Consider the following 19,606-nt stretch of genomic DNA (forward strand, 5'->3'; position numbering starts at 1 on the left):
AGGCCATTGAGTCTAACTGCTGCCTACTTGCTTCCTTCTTCTCTCAACTACGCTGGCCTCTCCTGGGGCCAGTCTGCATGTTGGAACCCGGTTGCTCACACCTGGGCTGGCTGCTGTATGAGTGATTCCAGCCAGACTAAGCTGCAGTCCCTTAGTCCTCGTGCCAAATTCCTGGAACGGGGGCCCTGATTGGCTGGCCTTGAGTCTGACCAGATGTGGTTCAGGTGGACAGATCATTGTTCAAATAATGGCTGTTCCTCCGTGACCATGTGAACAGAGGTGGAGGGAAAGAAGCAGTGCCAGAAAAGTATGGGTTGGACAACAAAACAGTAGTTATCCCCCATAACAGGGTTTCTCAGCCAGGGCAATTGCGTCTCCCAGGGGACAGTGGCTAATGTCTGGAGACATTTTTGGTTGTCACAACTGGGAGGGAGGGGTGCTACTGGCATCTAGTGCATAGAGGCCAGGGATGCTTTAAAAATCCTGCAGTGCACAGGACAGCCCCCCACAGCAAAGAATTTTCCAGCCCCAAATGGCAGCAGTGCCAAGATTGAGAACGCTCTGCAAGGACGCCCCAGAGGGAGCAGCCTGGTGAACAGCAGGCAGAGCCCCAGGCCTTCCTGAGTTTTAGCAGAGTGCCTCTGTGCTCATTAAATACCTGTTCTGAGGCATGCAAACACACGTAATACAGACCTGGGAAGAAGGGAGCAGTGATGCCTTAATTTGTACAGATTGGCAACTCCGTGGCTATTTTTCTCCCTGGCGTCACAAACCTATGTTCACACCCAGGTCAAGTCTGGTCTCAGGCTAACCTCAGCAGACACATTCATTTCAGAAATCTCTCTTTTACACTGCATGTTGCATCTCTCCCCCATCTTTCATTTTTCCTACTTCCCTGAAAATCATCACATACTATAAACACATGACTCTTCTTTTCCCCCCAGCTCTAATTTGCTGTGTTTTTGCCATTTGTGTCCCTGTGTGTCTGGATGGTAAGCTTTACAGGGTTGGGACCCAGTCATTGATTTGTTTCTGGTCACTGTTCACTCAGTCTTAGTATGATGCTCTGCACACAGCAAGTGCCAGCTGTTAGATGGGTTTGCACTTTCCCACTAGAGTCGATCCATGGTTCTCAGATGCTAATCTGTGGTGCTGGGCTGGTGCGACAGTCAGTTTAATAAATCTGAATGTTTATTAAAAATACTGATTCCTGGGCATCAGCCCCAGAGAGTCAGTTGAGTAGGTCAGAAGTGGGTACCTGGAATTTGGTGTTTTTTATGAGCACCCCAGGTGATTCTGAGACTTAGAGGTTAGTTACCGAGAATGAATTACTGTGACCCTAGCGGTTAGTTAAGTCTTTCTGGAAATAAGCCCAGAGCAAGGGCAATGATCAGAAAGACCCAGTTGGACCAGTTTGAGTCTTCTCTTTTTGCCAGAGTTTACAGGGGTCCCTGACAGTCATTGATTGAGTTTGGATTTTTTTTTTTTTTTAAGTTACTATGCCGGCTGGGCTGATAAGTACCACGGGAAAACCATTCCCATCGATGGGGACTACTTCAGCTACACCCGCCATGAACCTGTGGGAGTGTGCGGGCAGATCATCCCGGTGAGTGTTAGACTCGTAATAAACAAATGAAGGTTTATCAGGAGTGCTGTGAGAGGCAGCAATCTTGGGCAGGTTCATTGCCAAGGTGGGAGGGTCTGTGGGGTGATGTTGGAAGGCGGCCTGGGCAGTGGTTGAGAACATGGTCTTTAACAAAGCCAACCAGTGCTGCCACGGGTGAACTCTGTGACCTTGGGCAAGTCACTTATCCCCCTAGGACTTGGTTTCCTTATCTGAAAAGTGGAAGTGATAGTAGCTGTCTTAGGGCAGTAGGGAGGATTGAATGCGGTGATGTAGCATGGTGCCTAGTATGGAAAAGCATGAATGCGAGTCACTAATATCATCATCCACCACCTGCCTTGTTCATCTGTCTTAAACCTACAATTGAGCTGTGAGGGGAACACGAGAGGCTCAGAGAACCTGGTGTTGCTTCTGCTCTCCGGCTGCCACTTTCTGCTGCCAGTGCAGCTCTCGGCTGAGATTTCGGGAGTGGCTGTTGTTGATTGCAGTGGAACTTCCCGCTCTTGATGCAAGCATGGAAACTGGGACCAGCCTTGGCGACTGGAAACGTGGTTGTGATGAAGGTGGCGGAGCAGACTCCACTCACTGCCCTCTATGTGGCCAACTTGATTAAGGAGGTGCGTGGCTTGCGTCCATCTTGACCTCTATATGCCTTTGTAGAGGCTTGCTCTATAGGAGTGCTGATGAGGGGCCCCCGTAGTGGGGGTGGGTATTTGGAGAGAAGGGACTGAACCCCCCTCATCCCTGCTCATCACACTTCAGCCGAAGTGACCCGCACCACCTCTCTTCTACACTGGGTTTCACTGCAAGACCCCTCTGGAGAATGAAAACCATTCTAAGTGAGTGCCATGGGGGCAGGGGCAAAGGGCACAGGGAATCCCACAACACAGGCTTCTTGCTGCACCATTTAGAATTCCTGAGCAGTACCCGGTAAAACTGCTCACCTGTGTGCTGGGCAGACTGCCTCAGCTTCTGGGAGGGGATGTGTATTCTTCCGTCCAGACCCTTTGGAGCGGGAGAACAACTCCCAGTGTCCCTGGTGTTTGCCTACAGGCCGGCTTTCCTCCTGGCGTGGTCAATATCATACCTGGATTTGGCCCCACGGCTGGGGCCGCCATCGCCTCCCATGAGGATGTGGACAAAGTGGCCTTCACAGGCTCCACTGAGGTAAGGCATCTTAGGACCTCAAGCTTGTGGTATGTTTGGCTCAAGCGCCCCCAGTCCTCAAAGGATGATGCGTTCAAGACTAGCCTCTGGGGGACTTTCCTGGCAGTCCAGTGGTTAGGGCTCGGCGCTTTCACCGCTGTGGCCCAGGTTCAGTCCCTGGTTGGGGAACTAAGATCCCGCAAGTCGTGCAGCGCAGCTAAAATAAAGTAAAATAAGATTAGCCTCTGGGTACTGCAAGGGGGTCTGCCCCAGGACTGCCTTTGAGTAGCTCAAGTGAGGGGCCCCATGTGTGCCAGCAGGGACCATCAGGGTGGAGCCCTTTGTAGATTGGTTGATACTCCAGCTGCTGTCGGGGGGTGGCCTGGCACCCCATGTGGGATAAAGAGGCCAGGACTGTCTAGACTTTATAAAGCCCAGAGCTGACTGCCTGCCCAAGGTCAAAGCACCTCGGCCGTGTCAGACTCCTTGACTGGCACTGCCCTGGCGATTAAAGAGAGTGGGCTTCAGGGAGACATGAGTTCAAATCCCAGCCTTGCCATTATGACATGAGGCAATTCACTGAGTGTCTTTGGGGGCTCCATTCATTGTGTTTAAAATGAGGATGGCAGTATCTATGCAGTACAGACTGTGGGTGTGCTGTAGTGGGGAAGATAATGCGCTTTGGAGTCAAACTAACTGTTTCAGCAGCACTTACTTAGCTATGCGACCTTAGGCAAGTCAGCCTCCTAAAGCCTCCTTGTCCCCACCTGTAAAATAGGGATAATAACTGTGCCCACCTCCCGGGGTTGGCCAGAGTGAGATAAAGCTTATGATGTATTCAGCAAAAGTCTAGCCCAGAGTAAGTGCTCAGTGAGTGAATGAATGAATGAATGAGTGAGTGCTGCTCTGTGCCAGGCCCCGGAGAGACAAAGACATATAATATGCCTGGGGATTCCTTAAACATAATCACCTTGAAAGCAGGGACAAAATTCCTTTTTCCTATCCTTGAATTCTTGGAAGGCTTCATTGCATGACTTTAGAGAAGGCATGCTGAATAGTATAATAAAGGTGATCTTTAAAATGATCCTCGAGGTAAAGATACCTTCAGATGTTCAGTCTGTACGCAGAGATGGCAGTTGCGGGAGGGCAGAACTGTGGCCTAGATGACACAGTCCAGGCTCTTTCTTGGCTTAGTCACCACCTAAATTAATGCCTCAAGGGGATGTTGAGAATCTTGCAGATGGGATGGTTTCTTTCTTTCTTTTTTTTTTTTTTTAATTAATTAATTTATTTATTTTTGGCTGTGTTGGGTCTTCGTTGCTGTGCGCGGGCTTTCTCTAGCTGCAGCGAGCGGGGGCTACTCTTCGTTGCAGTGCACGGGCTTCTTATTGCAGTGGCTTCTCTTGTTGCGGAGCACGGGCTCTAGGTGCGGGCTTCAGTAGTTGTGGCTCGCGGGCTCTAGGCGCACGGGCTTCAGTAGTTGTGGCATATGGGCTTAGTTGCTCTGCGGCATGTGGGATCTTCCTGGACCAGGGCTCGTACCCGTGTCCCCTGCATTGGCAGGCGGATTCTTAACCACTGCGCCACCAGGGAAGTCAGACGGGATGGTTTCTTGACCACTGTATGTGTGTTCATTCAACAGATAAGCACAGGGGTGTCTTTGTACCAGGCTATTGGAATATGGAGGTGAGAAGCACCCCATCCTTGCCCTGTGCTAGGAGATACCATTTAAAACACTGTGAGAATGAGGCAGGATAGCAGGTCTGAACTGGTGCTGGATGCAGTTTGCCCAAATGTGAATTCTGATTCCACATTTACTGTGTGACTTTGGGCAAGTGACTTGACCACTCTGAGCTATAGCTCCCACATTTCTATATCAAGGGAAAGAGTCGGCCCTACCTCTGAGGTTGTTGTGAGGGTTGAACTTAATGCACACAAAACACTTAGCACAGTGTCTGGTATGTAGGTGGTACTGACTGTAGAAGCCACACAGCAATGACCCTGCTCGTGTCGTTACTGTCATTGTCATCCTAGGAGCTCAGAGGATGGGGCAGTGATGGTAAGTGAATGGCCAGATTTGGTGAAATTCTCCAGGTCTCTTGTAGTCCAGCTACTCCCTCAGGTTGTGGGGGCTTCTGTTCTGCGTGTCTGAGAACATTTGGTTTTGTTTTCCTCCGCTGAGTTTGTCTCTGTTCCTGCTTCCCTATAGGTTGGCCACCTAATCCAGACTGCTGCGGGGAACAGTAACCTCAAGAGAGTGACCCTGGAGCTAGGAGGAAAGAGTCCCAATATCATCATGTCAGATGCTGACAGTAAGTTTTCAGGGGGGAGGTCTGATATCAACCTGCCACTAGCTCTGTATTCTGTGGTCCCACTCAGTTCCGCAATCCTCAGCATCCCTCGATTTTGGTTTCTGCCCCCAGGGCCTCAGGATGAAAGTAAGACTCCTCAGCATGGCCCTCTGGCCTACACGATGTGGCCTCTCCCCCAGCCTTTCTCCTCTCTGCTCCCTATTATCCAGCCAGGCTGAGCTACTCACTTGCACAAGCTTGCAGCATGCTTTCAGATTAGACTACTTTTCTTCCATCACATCCTTTTTCCTGGTCCTGCTGAGGTGCTCCCAGATTCGTCCTCCTTGAGGGAGTCTTCCCTGATGGCCATAGGCCAGCTGGTTTGGTCCTCCAGCCGCCCTTGGCTCCATTACCACAGTGGGTGATGACCACTCTCCTTCGTGTCTATCTGCCACTTGGTCTCCACACTCAGAGAAGGGAGCGATCGGCCCTGCCCTGTTCCCACACAGAGTCTGGCACCCAGCAGGCACGAACGCTGTTGGTAGTGTTAACGGGTTAAGGGTAGCAGCCACCGGGGCCAGGCTCCTCCTTATCCTCTTCTCATGGTTGCCTTCTGCCTCCGCAGTGGACTGGGCTGTGGAGCAGGCCCACTTCGCCCTGTTCTTCAACCAGGGCCAGTGCTGCTGTGCAGGCTCCCGGACCTTTGTGCAGGAGGACATTTATGCCAAGTTTGTGGAGCGGAGTGTTGCCCGGGCCAGGTCTCGTGTGGTCGGGAACCCCTTTGACAGCCAGACTGAGCAGGGGCCGCAGGTAAGCCCCGTGGTTGCACGCAGGTCTCGGTGTCCGGAGCCACCATGGAGAAGAGGAAAGGGCCTTGGACTCTGAATCCGGCAGGCCTGGCTTCAAGTCTCAGCTCTGCCAGGTACCAGCTGTGTGCCCTTGGGAAGCCACATGCTGTCTCTGAGCCACCATTCTCTCATCCATAAAGCCTGCCCTTTGTAACTCACAGAGTGGCCGTGAAGTGGAAATTAATAATGGAAAGCCCTTTGTAAATTACATACACATAATAAATAGGAGGAATGGCTGTGAGAAAGGGAATGCATGTTTCCTGGACCTTGGCCATCCATATAAATGCATCTACCAGAAAGACAACACGCATACCTGTTAATCGCAGTTACCTCTGGGAGGAGGGCGGAGGGCCGTGGTAGCAGAGGGACTTCATTTCACTTTATACTCTTCTGAGCTGTTTGATTTAGAATATAAAAAAATTTTTTTTTTTTTTTTTTACCATGAGCATGTATTCATTTTAACTAATAAAAATATAGTCAATAATAATTATAACAAAAGGAAACACAGTGCCTCACCCCACCACTTCCTCTCACATCCTGATCCTTTTTCCAGCATTGGCCTTAGACCCAGCCTGTCTTGGGCTCACTCTCCACAGGGCCCTGTGCTGGCCTCCTCCAGCCTCCTCCTCCCAGGGCTGAGGAATCCACTGGGTCAGGGATGCTTCCTCCCACAAATCCCTTGCACGCGGCCCTGAGCCCACTTCTGGGGCCAACGGGGGCCTGCCTCTCTGCAGGCTTCATTGTCCTGGGGGCGTCTGCGTTCCTTGTGTCTACTCCCCAAGCTCCAGTGCTGGCCCAAGGCAGCCTTTTTTTTCTTTTAATTAATAGATTCTATTTTTTTAGAAAAATGAGCAGAAACTACAGAGTTCCCATATATCCCCTAACCTCCCCATCCCCTAGTTTCTCCTATTATTCATATCTTGCTTGGTGTGATACATTTGTTATAATTTGATGAGCCAATATTGATATATTATTATTAAATGAAGTCTGTAGTTTACATTAGGGTTCACTCCTGGTGTTGTACATTCTGTGGGTTTTGACAAATGAATCAAGGCATGTACCCATGATTACGGTATCACACAGAATAGTTTCAGTGCCCTAAAAATCTCCTGTGCTCCACCAGTTCATTCCTCCCTCCCCCTAAACCCTTGCAACCACTGATGTTTTTACTGTCTCTATAGTTTTGTCTTTTCCAGAATGTCATATAGTTGGAATCATATAGTCTGTAGCCTTTTCAGATTAGGCTTCTTCCTCTTTTTCTTTTTTTTTCCCCCAGATTGCCTTCTTTTACTTAGCAATGTACATTTAAGTTTCCTCTATGTCTTTTCGTGACTTGATGGCTCATTACTTTTCATGGCTGAATAACATGCTACTGAATGGATAGGCCACATTTTCTTTATCCATTCATCTGTTGATAGACCCTTGGGTTGTTTCTACTTTTTAGCTATTGTGAATAGTGCTGCTGTGAATCCCAATGTCTTTTTTTCTCTCATTCTTCTTTGTGGTTTGTGGCTATATAATTAAGGTAATACAAATTTGTATTAAAAACTTCATAAAAAAGAGTTTAAAGTAAAAAATAAGATCCCCTTGTCCCCTTCATGTCTGTTCCTCGTAGGTAACCACATACACACAGTTACATTTTGGCATGTTTGTTTGAACAAAAGTAGGGTCATATAATATATATCATCCTACAAGCTTCCCCCCTCTTTACAGAGCATCTTAGGCTGTCTTTCTGTGTCAGTCAGTGGACAGATCTGTTGTTAATGATGCCAATATATGGATGTGCCATATTAACCAGCGCCTCTACTGATGCATAGTTGGGATTGTTTCCACTTTTTGCTTCTGTAAGATGTTCCCCAGTGACTATCCTTGTTCAGGTCCCTTTGTCACATGTAGAATAAATTCCTGGAAGTTAAATAGCTGGGTCAGAGGATATGAACATCTAATTTTTTGTCTGATGTTAATAAGCCATTTGCCCGAAGAGCTGTACCAGCTTACAGTCCTTTCTCTTTTTTTTTAAATTGAGGTGTAATTGACCTATAATGTTGTATCAGTCCTTCTAATAATGTATGAATATTACAGAGTATGCAACATACCCTTGGCATCAATGTATTTTCTTACTATTTAAAATTTTTAGTAATCTCATATTTGAAAAAAACAGTGGGCTTGATATTCATTTCTTTGAGGGCTAATGAGTCTGGAGGAATCTATTCTTATGTTTTTGGCCTTGCTTATTCATGATCTGGCCCATTTCCCAGTTGTCTTCTTGCCTGTGTGGTTCTAAGCCTGCAGCTGGGAGAGGTATGGCTGTAGCATCTCTGTAACTCTGGGTTCCTTCTCCCTCAGGTGGATGAAACTCAGTTTAAGAAGGTCCTTGGCTACATCAAATCTGGGAAGGAGGAGGGGGCGAAGCTGCTGTGTGGTGGAGGGGCGGCTGCTGACCGTGGCTACTTCATCCAGCCCACCGTGTTTGGAGACGTGCAGGATGGCATGACCATCGCAAAGGAGGAGGTAGGCATGGCTCCAGCGCTCGAGGGAATGCTCCTAGGAGGAGAAGCGGACAGTTCAGTCCAGCATCTTGACCCAGGACCCATCCGCTGGCCTTGGGCCAAATCCTGGCTCTATGCATAAGACAAATGATTTGCAGTTCACTTCTGATCTTGTGCCTCTCCTCTTCAGCCTCTTATGGCTGCCAGTGGTTGGGGAGAACGTCTGAATTCCCCGGCAGAGCCTACAGGTCCTGTGTGTTCTCGTCCCTGCGAGCTGTGAGTCAAGGAATGACTCTTCCCGGCCCTTCTCATGGCCTTCCTGTGAGCAGACACTGGACTAGATCAAAGGGCTGACTTCCCCACATGGCGAGAGTCCCTTGATCTTCTCTCCCCCTTGGCACTGATTACGAACGTAGGGCAGCAGCTCCATGTCATTCATTCGTTCATTTCACAAAATTTTTTTTTAACATCTTTATTGGAGTATAATTGCTTTACAATGGTGTGTTAGTTTCTGCTTTATAACAAAGTGAATCAGCTATATGTATACATATATCCCCATATCCCTTCCCACAAATAATTTTTGAATTCCTACTATGTGAAAGGTGCTCTGCAGACACTGGAGATCCAGGGGTATCTGACATGTGTACTCTGCCCTTGTGGATTTCAGACTCACTCCACTTCCCCCAGCAGGATGAAGCCCTTTAGCGGCCCTATGCAGGGAAAACATTATACTGCCACCCCCTTTCATGGATAATTCAAAATAAAATAATATTAAAATGCAAAATCAGGGTAAGAGAGTACAACAGAGTTCTGCCTCTTTTCCCATCATGACTACTTTGATGCTTTTTTTTTTTTTTTTAATCTTGATGGTAATGGAAAATATCCATTTTCTAGAAGGGCAGGGGCTGCCTTTGCTTTGCTAGTGCCCAAAGTGCGAGATGCCCCGTCTCGCAGTCCTTGCTCCAACCATGATGGGCTCCTGGCAGTCTTCTCGCACCTCCGTCTTGACACTCTCCACCCAGTCCTAGAATCAGTCATTTCTTCAAGAAGTCCTAGTTCCTTTTAGTGGAGAATGGGATTTTGTAAGAATGGGTGCTGCTTGTGCCGGTGCCTGGAAACCCTCCTCCCTGCTCCTCACCCTCACTCTGGTTTGGCTAGTTTCTGCTCGTGTGGTGTCACAGCTTGACTATCACCTCTCGAGGCCTTCGCTGATCCCCTGCCTCCCACCACTCAGGCCAGGTAGCTCCTCTGGGCTCCCACCACTTGTCACGGTCGCATGCCAATCACTTGACTACATCAGGATCTGTTCCCCGGGGTCTCTCCCCTGATAGGGCTGAGAGCAGCCACACCCCAACCGCAACAAGCACACCTAGCTCCCATGTTTTGTTTTCCAAAGCCCACTAAAGCCCACTAAAAGGAACCAGGATGCCTTGAAGAAATGGCTCAGAAATAGGGCAGGGAAAGTATAAGATAAACTCAGAACATCTTGAGATCAGAGACCCTATTTTGTTCATAGCTTTTTCTTCAGCATCTAGTGTTGCTGAATGACTGAAATTCTTTGAAACTAAATCTCCATGTGACCTGTCAGTGCAAGCCCCTACCTCACAGGACTGTTTAGAAATAAGGTATGTAAGGTCCGTGGCACATAGAAGGTCCCCTTAGCTTCCTTCCCTTTGTATTCCAGTGAGTGTGGGAGCTGTCGTCTCCCTCTGGAACTGTTAGGGTGTGTCTGGGGGCTTGTTACCACATCTGGAATCATCTGCTTAGCGCTGTGGAAAGCTGGGTAACAGGTGGTTCCGTGTCTGCCCCACCCACCCATTGTGCTCTCTCACCCCAGATCTTTGGGCCAGTGATGCAGATTCTGAAGTTCAAGACCATAGAGGAAGTCGTTAGGAGAGCCAACAGTTCCAAGTATGGGCTGGCCGCAGCTGTCTTCACAAAGGACTTGGACAAGGCCAATTATCTGTCCCAAGCCCTCCAGGCTGGCACCGTGTGGTAAGTGCCTCCCAGCAGCCTCTCGCAACCCAGGTAGAGATCCCCAAGCCGGGGTCTTCTGGAATCCACTACTCACATCCCAGAATTGGGGTGCTGGGCTTAGTTCCTCCTGGGTCAGGGTGTGGTATAGCAGATAGGGATGTCCTTCCCCTCTCCTCCAGATTAAACTTCCCTCCAGTGCACATGCCCGTGCAGCTGTTCTTGGGCAAGCAGATGGATGACTGGGGCTCCTTACCAAGCTGTAACAAGAGCAGGAGACCAGAGCTGAGGGCCCACATCTTTGTAAACACTGGTCTTAAAAGCTTAGCACCAGGGCTTCCTTGGTGGCGCAGTGGTTGAGAATCTGCCTGCCAATGCAGGGGACACGGGTTCGAGCCCTGGTCTGGGAAGATCCCACATGCCGCGGAGCAACTGGGCCCGTGAGCCACAACTACTGAGCCTGCGCGTCTCGAGCCTGTGCTCCACAACAAGAGAGGCCGCGATAGTGAGAGGCCTGCGCACCGCGATGAAGAGTGGCCCCCGCTCGCCGCAACTAGAGAAAGCCCTCGCGCAGAAACGAAGACCCAACACAGCTAAAAATAAATAAATAAATAAATTTATTAAAAAAAAAAAAAAAAGCTTAGCACCAATTGCACACCCACTAGGATGGCTGTAATTTATTTATTTTTAATTAAAAAAATTTTTTTATTTTATTTTATTTTTGGCTGCGTTGGGCCTTTGTTGCTGCACGTGGGCTTTTTTCTGGTTGCGGCGAGTGGGGGCTACTCTTTGTTGTGGTGCACGGGCTTCTCATTGCGGTAGCTTCTCTTGTTGTGAAGCACGGGCTCTAGGCATGTGGGCTTCAGTAGTTGTGGCTCGTGGGCTCTAGAGCACAGGCTCAGTAGTTGTGGCACATGGGCTTAGTTGCTCCGCGGCATGTGGGATCTTCCTGGATCAGGGCTTGAACCCGTGTCTCCTGCACTGGCAGGCGGATTTTTAACCACTGCGCCACCAGGGAAGCCCCGATGGCTGTAATTTAAAAAACAGAAAATACCAAGTGTTGGTTAGGATGTGGAGAAACTGGAACCCTTACACGTTGCTGTTGGGAATATAAAATGTTGCAGCCACTAGAAAAGTCTGGCAGTTCTCAATAAGTTAAACATAGAATTATCATAGGACCCAGTGATTCCACTCCTGGGTACATACCCAAGAGAAAAAAAACATACATCCACACAAAAAAGTGTATCTGAATGTTCACAGATTATTCACAGTAGTCAAAAGGTGGAAACAACCTAACTGTCCATCAACTGATGAATGGATACACAAAATGTGGTTTCTCTGTGCAATGGAAATATTCAGCCATAAAAAGGAATGAAGTACTGATAACCTGCTACAGCATGGAAAACATAATACTAAATGAAATAAGCCAGACACAGAAGGTCACATATTATATGATTCCATTATATGACATGTCCAGAATAGGCAAATCCATAGAAAGAGAAAGTAGATTAGGGGCTGCCAGAGGCTGAAGGAGGGGGGGAATGGGGAGTAACTGCTTATTGGGTATAGGGTTTCTTTCTGGGGTGATAAATGTTCTGGAATTATATAGAGGTAATGGTTGCACAACATTGTGAATACATTATAAAGCACTGAATATACTATAAAGCACCTTTAAAGTGGTGAGTTTTAAATTCAGTTAAAATTTAATAATTTAAAAAAATTGCCCCAAAAAGCTTAATACCCAATTAGCAAAAATGATTCATTAAAATGGGAAGCTAGTATGTGGTGCACCCCGTTACTGACATCCATGTGTGGCCACATCATGAAGGATGAGATGACTTAAGGCTTTATTTCATGTGGCCTGCTTTTGACTCCTATATAGCTAGCTATTAGTAGGGTTCTACCCATCCATTTTTCTCAATAAAATTTTAGAACAATACAGGAGGTCCGAGGGGTATGATGCTTATCCCCCACCCCAAGAGTTACTTCTAAAATCTCATCTTAAATTATAGGGTCAACTGCTATGATGTGTTTGGGGCCCAGTCACCGTTTGGTGGCTACAAGCTGTCTGGGAGCGGCCGGGAGCTGGGAGAGTATGGGCTTCAGGCATACACTGAAGTGAAAACTGTGAGTATGGGCACCTTCTCAGCCCTCTCCCTCGTGCTGGGGTCCATCAGTATTGACTGCTAGTTTCTTGTTTTAAGCCATGGAAGCTACCAAAGAGGGTAAAGACCCAGTCTCTGCTGTGTCTCATGAGGAATAAGTAGGGACTTGACCACCACTATGCCTACACAGTCCTTTGCTGGGCTTTGTTATACACTGAGTACTGTAAAACCTGAGAGGAGGCAAAGATCCCAGTGGGCTGAAGCAGCGAGGAAAAACTTCTAATAAGAATCAAGCTACGAGGCATTAGATATCAAGGGCCATATCCTTTGCTTCTGCAATCCTGAAGAACTAATCAGAAATAGAAAGAAAGCTTATTTCCATAAATAGCCATCACAGCATTCTCCAACAGGGAAAAATCAGATGTAACCTAAATGCCCAATAAATTATGGAATATTAAGTAGCTGTTAAAGTATTTTTGTAGAATATTTGATATGAAAAATGCTTATCCTTTAAAGTAAAAAAGCAGGATACAAAGTGATAAATGCAGTATAAGCCCAACTTTAAAACTGTATGTGCTCATATACAGATACTCACATATCTTTATCAATGTGAAAAAAGACAGGAAAAAAAGATACTAAAGTAAAAATGATTTTCTCTCTACAATGAATACTAATTATAATTTAACCAGGAAACATACTCACAAATGATATTTTAAGAAAAGAGAAATGGGCACAGGGCAAGCAAACCAGCCTGGGGGTGGGGGCGGCGATGGGAGCAGGATGAGAAAGGGGGAACAGAGCAAGAAAAGGTAAACAGTGGTCTTCATTCAGTACTACAGTGGAAGCCTGAGAATAACTCTGTATAGTATGAAACTCTAATAATATACAACCTAAGTTCTCAAGAAGATCACTGGAATAAAGTAAACATGTTTACTTGTTTATTGAAATGTTTCCATTATATACAAGAGGTGAGACCCAGATTTGATATTGACATTGAGATGTCATTAGCCTATAACTGTTCATCAAAACAATAGTTATGGAGGAGATTATTTAGGTATGGAGTGAGGGGGGAGGGAGGCCTAGGACTGAGCCCCAAGGAACTGCAGTACTTAAGGATTGACTGGAGGGCAGTAGAAGAGCCTGAAAAGGAGAGGCTTGAGTTGAGGTGATTTGTGGAGGAATCCAAGTGTAAGCTGTGAATGCTGGAGCCCTCAGGAAATGAGATGTTGGGGAGAACTCGAGAAGGCTTTTGAAGAAATGGCAGGACTTGATGGCTTAGGAGGGTTAGAGGATGTGGGTGAAGGGGGCAAAGCTGATTCAGCCCAGCACCCACACTGTGCTTGGTGCTCATGATAAAGAGTCCTGTAATTAAAAAAAAAAAAAAAAAAGTCCTGTATTTTGAGCTTTAGGAACTCGAATGATAACAACACTAACAAAAATAGGGATTTTTCAGAAGAGAAGTCAAGTTTGCAAGGGGGACTGATGAGAAAATTTCTTTTTATTTTTACTGAAAGTTTACTTTGTGCCAATATCTGTGCTAGACTGTCTTATGTATGTTACATCATTTAATGCTCACAACAACCCCATGAAGGAGATACTGCTGTTATCCCATTTTACAGATGAGGGAACGAGTCACACAGAGGTGAACCACTTGCCCAGTAGCGGGGAAAGCTGGGATTCAACCCCATATCCATCTGAATCTGGAACCTTCCCACTAACACACTGAGACACCTGTGAGCTTGGGCACATTATCTTTTCCTGGCTCTGATTCTTGTGGAGGAACATACGGGTCTCGGTCAGGGTCTCTCGGCCTTGGAACTGTGGACACTTGGGGCTGGATAATCCTTTGTGGTGGGGCTGTCGTGTGCAGTGTAGGATGTTGAGCAGCAGCCCTGACTTTTGCCCATTAGATGCCTGTAGCAACCCTCCCCCCAACTGTGACAATCAAAAATGTCTCCAGACATTGCCCACTGTTCTCTGGGGGGCACAGCTGCCCCCGGTTGAGAATGACTAGGTCAAGGGGAGGCAGAGTGTGATCTAATGCAGAACACAGCCCTAGCTGTTGCTGGGATTGGCCATTGGCCATCGAGATGTTAGAAGTCAGGAAAGCCCTTCTGTTTACAGCTCAGGCAGCACCCAGCTGAGGGGGCCTGCAGACCAAAGGGAAGCATGAAGATTTAACAGCTTCTCTGCACCCCTCTTACAGGTCACAGTCAAAGTTCCTCAGAAGAACTCATAAAGAACCATGCTGGCTTTCTTACTCATCCAGTGATGCAAAGTTCAAGGAGATTAAGCAACAAAACCAAGAAAAATGACCGTTGCATGCTAAAGGTCTCAAAAGAGAAATTCTGCCAGAAAAATCTCTTGGATCAAGAAAGTTCCAGAATTTGAATCAATAAATAGGGCGGGTGTGGGGCAAAGGGTATATGGAAAGCCTTTTAAACTGCAACAATACTACTAGCTTTCAGGGTGATTTTTCAAAGATAGATTCAAATTTCTCATCCTGTCCATCTGAAACACTTCTGTAACTTGCCTTAATGGGGGAAGAAAAAGCCATTGTTTACCACTGTTCCATCTTTGAAGTAGCAACTAGCACCTTGCTTTGTATTCTGGACTAAAACTCATTAAAAACAGTGCTGCTCTTCACTTTTTAGGTAACTCTTCCTCCATCTCAACCCAAGGAGATGTTGTCACATAGATATGTTGTCCCCTCTGTGTGTATGTCACAGTGTAAACAACTGTCACCCATCCCCTACTGTGCATAAATAGCCTTTGTTTCCTGCATGTAATTAACAGATGTCTCCGGCCTGCCCATGTGTGACAGGCCCTGTACGACACACTGAGGACGACACCTACACAAGACTCCCAGCCCGTCCTCAGAGAGAGGGAGGTAAACCAGGAAACACACACTTGACACCCAAGGTTGGTTCTCAGTGTTTTAAGTTCAAAAACTTGGTCAGAACCAATGAGACAGATTCCTGCTGGACCAGTTTCATAAGAGATTAATTTGAAAACCAGATGTCAATTTACTCACTTTAAGTGAGGTCTGTATTTCCAATAGCCGGACCTTTTGAATCTTGTATCCAGAACACTGCCTTACTTTAGTCAAGGGACCTGGCAAATTAGTAATCAGTGTTATTAGTAAATTAGGAAACAGAAGATTCCTTAGTGAGCAATGGAATTGGAGCAAAAAGAACTGAATCACAGTAGTAGTTTGTGAGTGATCACATTTGGGTCACAGATTCCTTTAAGAATTTGAGGGAAAGTTTGATCCTTTCCTGAGAAAAAAACACCTGTATAATATTTGCAGACAGTGTCAGGGAGTGATGGAGCTCATTGGTTGACCCCTGGCTTTATTTCACTGAGGCTAAGCCACATCTTGATAGGCGATCCCTATTCCACTAGAGACTAACTGGACTTCTTTGAATAGCACTTCACAATTTTTGTCATATATGCATATACCTGTACTATCATTTACTTTTTTCTTTAAATTGACTCTTATTTAGATAAAAATTTTGAAAAATACCTTATTGCAATATCTAAAAAAGAATAGCATTTAACTGCCATAAATAGAAGACATTATAAAAAAGATGAAACAATGTTACTAAATTTAAAATAATGAAATACAAGTAAAGCTAATCTTTTAGATTATATATATATATGTATACAAATTAATCATTCTATAGCTGAAATAAGTGTACCTCACTGAGGAGACAAGGATTTTATGACCAGTCATCAGTAATGGGATATTCCAGTTGACGTTGCTTCAAGAAATGATTCTGTATTTTAGCTTTGATGATGAGCAGCAGCAACAGTGCCATTACACGTGAACCAAGCAGCAAAGGGCAAAGCTTTGAGCTCACCCCCGTTCTCCCATCTCCTCTGCAGCTTCTTAGGCTTAAGGTGGTGCGCGGTGGCACCAGGTCAGCTGAAACGTCTGTCCCTGTCCTCATGGCACTTGCATCTACCTGGGGAGAGAGGCATTAAACATAGGGATATAACAGGAAGAGGGTGTTCTGAGAGTGCAAAAGGGGGCGCCTGGCCTAAGCTGGGCCTGATGGAAGAAAAGGTCACGCCCCTCACACATGCGTCCATCATAAACACTTACTGGGAGGTTACTGAGTGCTAGGTACTGGCGATGAAAAGACGAATAAGACTTCAAAGACACTATCTAGAAGCTCAGGATCTGGTGAGGGGAACAGACTCTCAAAAGTGATGATTATAATATAATATAGATGCCAGATACAATGAGAGCGATCAGGTAATGACATCATGGAAGGAAAAGAAGGGCCCCTGCTGACTGCAGGCAGGGAAGAATGCTCCCTAGACGGTACTTAATGTATTTCACTTGCTTTCCAGGCTTCTTGCCAGAAGTTAAATTCTTGAAGGTTTGAGCCTGGGTTATTTGCCTATAATTTATGCCCTTTATGTAAATGGGAGTACCACTATTATCTGCTAAATATTTACCTTAAGCAATAATAAATGCATGTCAAAGTCTGATTTTCAGAAGTTAAAAACATGACTCATATGTGAATATAAGATGAACATAGGTCAAAGATTTTACTCATTAATTAATAAGATGATGAAGCAGATAAACAACAAAGTCCTACTGTATAGCACAGAGAACTATATTCAATATCTTGTAATAAACCGTAATGGAAAAGAATATGAAAAAGAATATATATATATATATATATAACTGAATCACTTTGCTGAACACCAGAAACTAACACAACATTGTAAATCAACTATACTTCAACTGAAAAGACGATGAAGCAGGTTCAAAAATCACGGAGGAACTGGCCATTTGTGGGCATTTTAATACAGGTCTTCACAGCAACGAAGACCCAACGCAGGCAAAAATAAAATAAATAAAAATTAATTTAAAAAAAAGATTGGTAGGTTAGATACAAAACTGGTTAATGTCCTATAAAGCAAGAAACAGTAACTAACCATGAGTATTTTGTTTTTACCAGATAGAAATCATTTGCAGCTGTACTGGACATAAATCTATATATAAATTATAGGTCACAGAGTGAGCTCTTAATTGGTTAACAGCAAATTCAAACAATGCTATGATCTCCTAGGGCAGAGTTGACAAGCTTTTTCTGTAAAAGGCCAAGGTGATAAACGTGTTAGGCTTTTCAGGCTACATAACATCTCTGTCACATATTCTTTTTTCTTTTTTGGTTTTTAGTCCTTTAAAAATGGGGAAAAAACCAACATTCTTAGCTTGAGGGCCGTACAAAAATCGGCCACGGGCTGGATTTGGTTTCCTGGCCATAGCTTGCTGACCCTTGTCCTAGAGAATGAGAAAATCATTGGGTGGGCCTGTGAAATGGGGTTATGCATGACTTTGAAAGGACATGCATGCATTTATCTCCTTGGCCATATTTGTAAGTTTTGGATAATTTACAAATATGTAATCATTAAGACAAAGTTTGCCTTTGTACCACCTGAAATCATCTCAATAACACCACTGGTGGGCAAAGCTTACTTTGGGAAACAGGATTCCTTGTACATCCCAGTGCCAAGAGTCTCCCTCCAGCAGTTCAGACGGAACAAATTCATAGCCTTCAGTTCACTGCTTCTCTGACAAGATTTGGGAACTGCCCAAGCCAACTTGGAGGAGATAAATGAGGGGACCTGAGATTACCATCCCCTTGCAGCAATGTGTTAACAAACCATTCTGGCAATTTTTTTAGATTTTTAAAATTTTACCTTTCTTCTGTTCATTTATCTATTCCTTGTTTCAGGAAGTCTTAAGTAGCACTTATCATAGGCTAGGTACTATGCTAGGTAACTGCTTCCTTAGGGAGTAATGCTGGTGACATTACTGGCTCCCAATGCTTAGTCTAGCTGTGGAGATAATGAAACAAGCGATTGCACTAAAGTGAAGTGTCACGATAAAATGACTAGGCACTCCCAGATTGTGGGATTACAGTGTTGGGGGCTTTGTCACCCTCCATGCACTAAACACATTTTTTTAATGTAATGTTTATTTTGTTAATCATAATAAACACACTTTTAATGTTTTGTTTTACTGGTTACAAGGAACAGTGAATTAGGAACTATAGAGGCAAAGCTAGCATTATGTTACCTAGTTTGGTGTCTCCTTCACTGAGTTACAAGGTTCTGACTCTTCCACTCCTTGATTTTGTTCCCAGTCCATGTTTCTCAGGCAAAAATAACAACTAAAATAAGGATAAAAGTTTATTTCTCTCTCAAGTAAAAGAAGTCCAAAGTTGGGCAGTTAAGGGCTATTAATGTGATTCCACAAAGTCTTTAAGCAACCTGGGTTCCTACTATTTCAATGTTCCATTATCTCTAGAGTATGACCCTCATCCTCAAGGTTTAATATGGCTGCTAACATTCCAGCCATCACATCAACATTCCAGGCAGCAGGATGGTAAAAAGGACAAAGAAAGGTGGGACACTCTTCTCTATAAGGCAACTTCCCAGAGGTTGCCCACAAAACTTCCATTTATATGTCTTTGGACAAAATTAAGATACATGGCCACATCTAGCTGCAAAGAAGGATAAAGAATATTGTCTTTTTAGCCAGGGGTCAGCATGCCTGGCTAAAACTGAAGTTCTTAGTTCTAAAGAAGAAAAGGAAAATGGATTTGGGGAGGCAAATAGCAATCCCTACCATGATGTGAAACAGTACCCTCAAAATTTAGGGTGATGCCTCTCCTTTGCCTAACCTTACCACCAATTTAATCCAAATCTCATGATGTAGGGTGAGAGTACTGGGAAGATTTTCTAAACAGACAGTGTATTAAGAATATTTTAGTTGCAAGTGTCAGAAAACCAAATTCAAACCAGTGTAAAAAAATGGTTCCTATATTCCAAAATCCTGACATCTCAGCTTTGGCCATGGCTTGATTCAGAAGTTCAAAAAGTTTCCATCTCTTGGCTCCACCTCTGCCAGGTGGGCTTCATTTTTAGACCATACCCATTTTGGTTCTGGTGGGTCTGGATCCTTAGAAGAGCCAACTGACCTCAACAGCTCTCGTCTCACACCCAGCCAGACTCAACTCCACTGGCTAGGAGAAAGTCCCTTTTTGCTAGCCCCAGCAAAGACCCTGAGGTTCATGTTAATTGGTCCAGTTGATGTGACATCCTG

The 19,606-nt window shown here is 45.4% G+C and overlaps 3 protein-coding genes across 16 annotated transcripts in view; 2 read left to right on the plus strand and 1 right to left on the minus strand.

Annotated features, from left to right (window-relative positions):
- The window catches only part of ALDH2 (aldehyde dehydrogenase 2 family member), a 29,883-nt gene extending 14,760 nt beyond the window's left edge, over positions 1 to 15,123 (plus strand). The window contains exons 5-13 of the mRNA XM_082417503.1: positions 1,495 to 1,606; positions 2,113 to 2,241; positions 2,678 to 2,791; positions 4,980 to 5,082; positions 5,687 to 5,871; positions 8,256 to 8,420; positions 10,236 to 10,393; positions 12,385 to 12,499; positions 14,684 to 15,123. Coding sequence (XP_082273629.1) covers positions 1,495 to 1,606; positions 2,113 to 2,241; positions 2,678 to 2,791; positions 4,980 to 5,082; positions 5,687 to 5,871; positions 8,256 to 8,420; positions 10,236 to 10,393; positions 12,385 to 12,499; positions 14,684 to 14,716 — 1,114 coding nt within the window. The 3' untranslated portion in view covers positions 14,717 to 15,123. The remainder of the gene's footprint in view (positions 1 to 1,494; positions 1,607 to 2,112; positions 2,242 to 2,677; positions 2,792 to 4,979; positions 5,083 to 5,686; positions 5,872 to 8,255; positions 8,421 to 10,235; positions 10,394 to 12,384; positions 12,500 to 14,683) is intronic.
- TMEM116 (transmembrane protein 116) overlaps positions 14,727 to 19,606 on the minus strand; it is a 225,715-nt gene continuing 220,835 nt past the window's right edge. For 3 of the 4 annotated variants that reach the window (XR_014251860.1, XR_014251861.1, XR_014251862.1), the window contains 2 exons: positions 18,578 to 18,671; positions 14,727 to 16,445 (listed from right to left, as the gene is read on the minus strand). The gene's annotated coding sequence lies outside the window, so the exon portion shown is untranslated. The remainder of the gene's footprint in view (positions 16,446 to 18,577; positions 18,672 to 19,606) is intronic. The other variant, XR_014251859.1, reaches the window with a different exon arrangement.
- The window catches only part of MAPKAPK5 (MAPK activated protein kinase 5), a gene marked incomplete at its 5' end in the record, with an annotated part of 63,661 nt that continues 59,328 nt past the window's right edge, over positions 15,274 to 19,606 (plus strand). For all 11 annotated transcript variants that reach the window (XR_014251856.1, XR_014251857.1, XM_082417516.1 and 8 more), the window contains one exon: positions 15,274 to 15,399. Coding sequence is in view for 9 of the 11 variants with exons in the window: in XM_082417516.1 (XP_082273642.1) it covers positions 15,274 to 15,399 (126 nt within the window). The remainder of the gene's footprint in view (positions 15,400 to 19,606) is intronic.

Source organism: Balaenoptera physalus (genome assembly GCF_965194825.1).
Source record: "Balaenoptera physalus genome assembly, chromosome: 12".
Taxonomy (NCBI): Eukaryota; Metazoa; Chordata; class Mammalia; order Artiodactyla; family Balaenopteridae; genus Balaenoptera; species Balaenoptera physalus.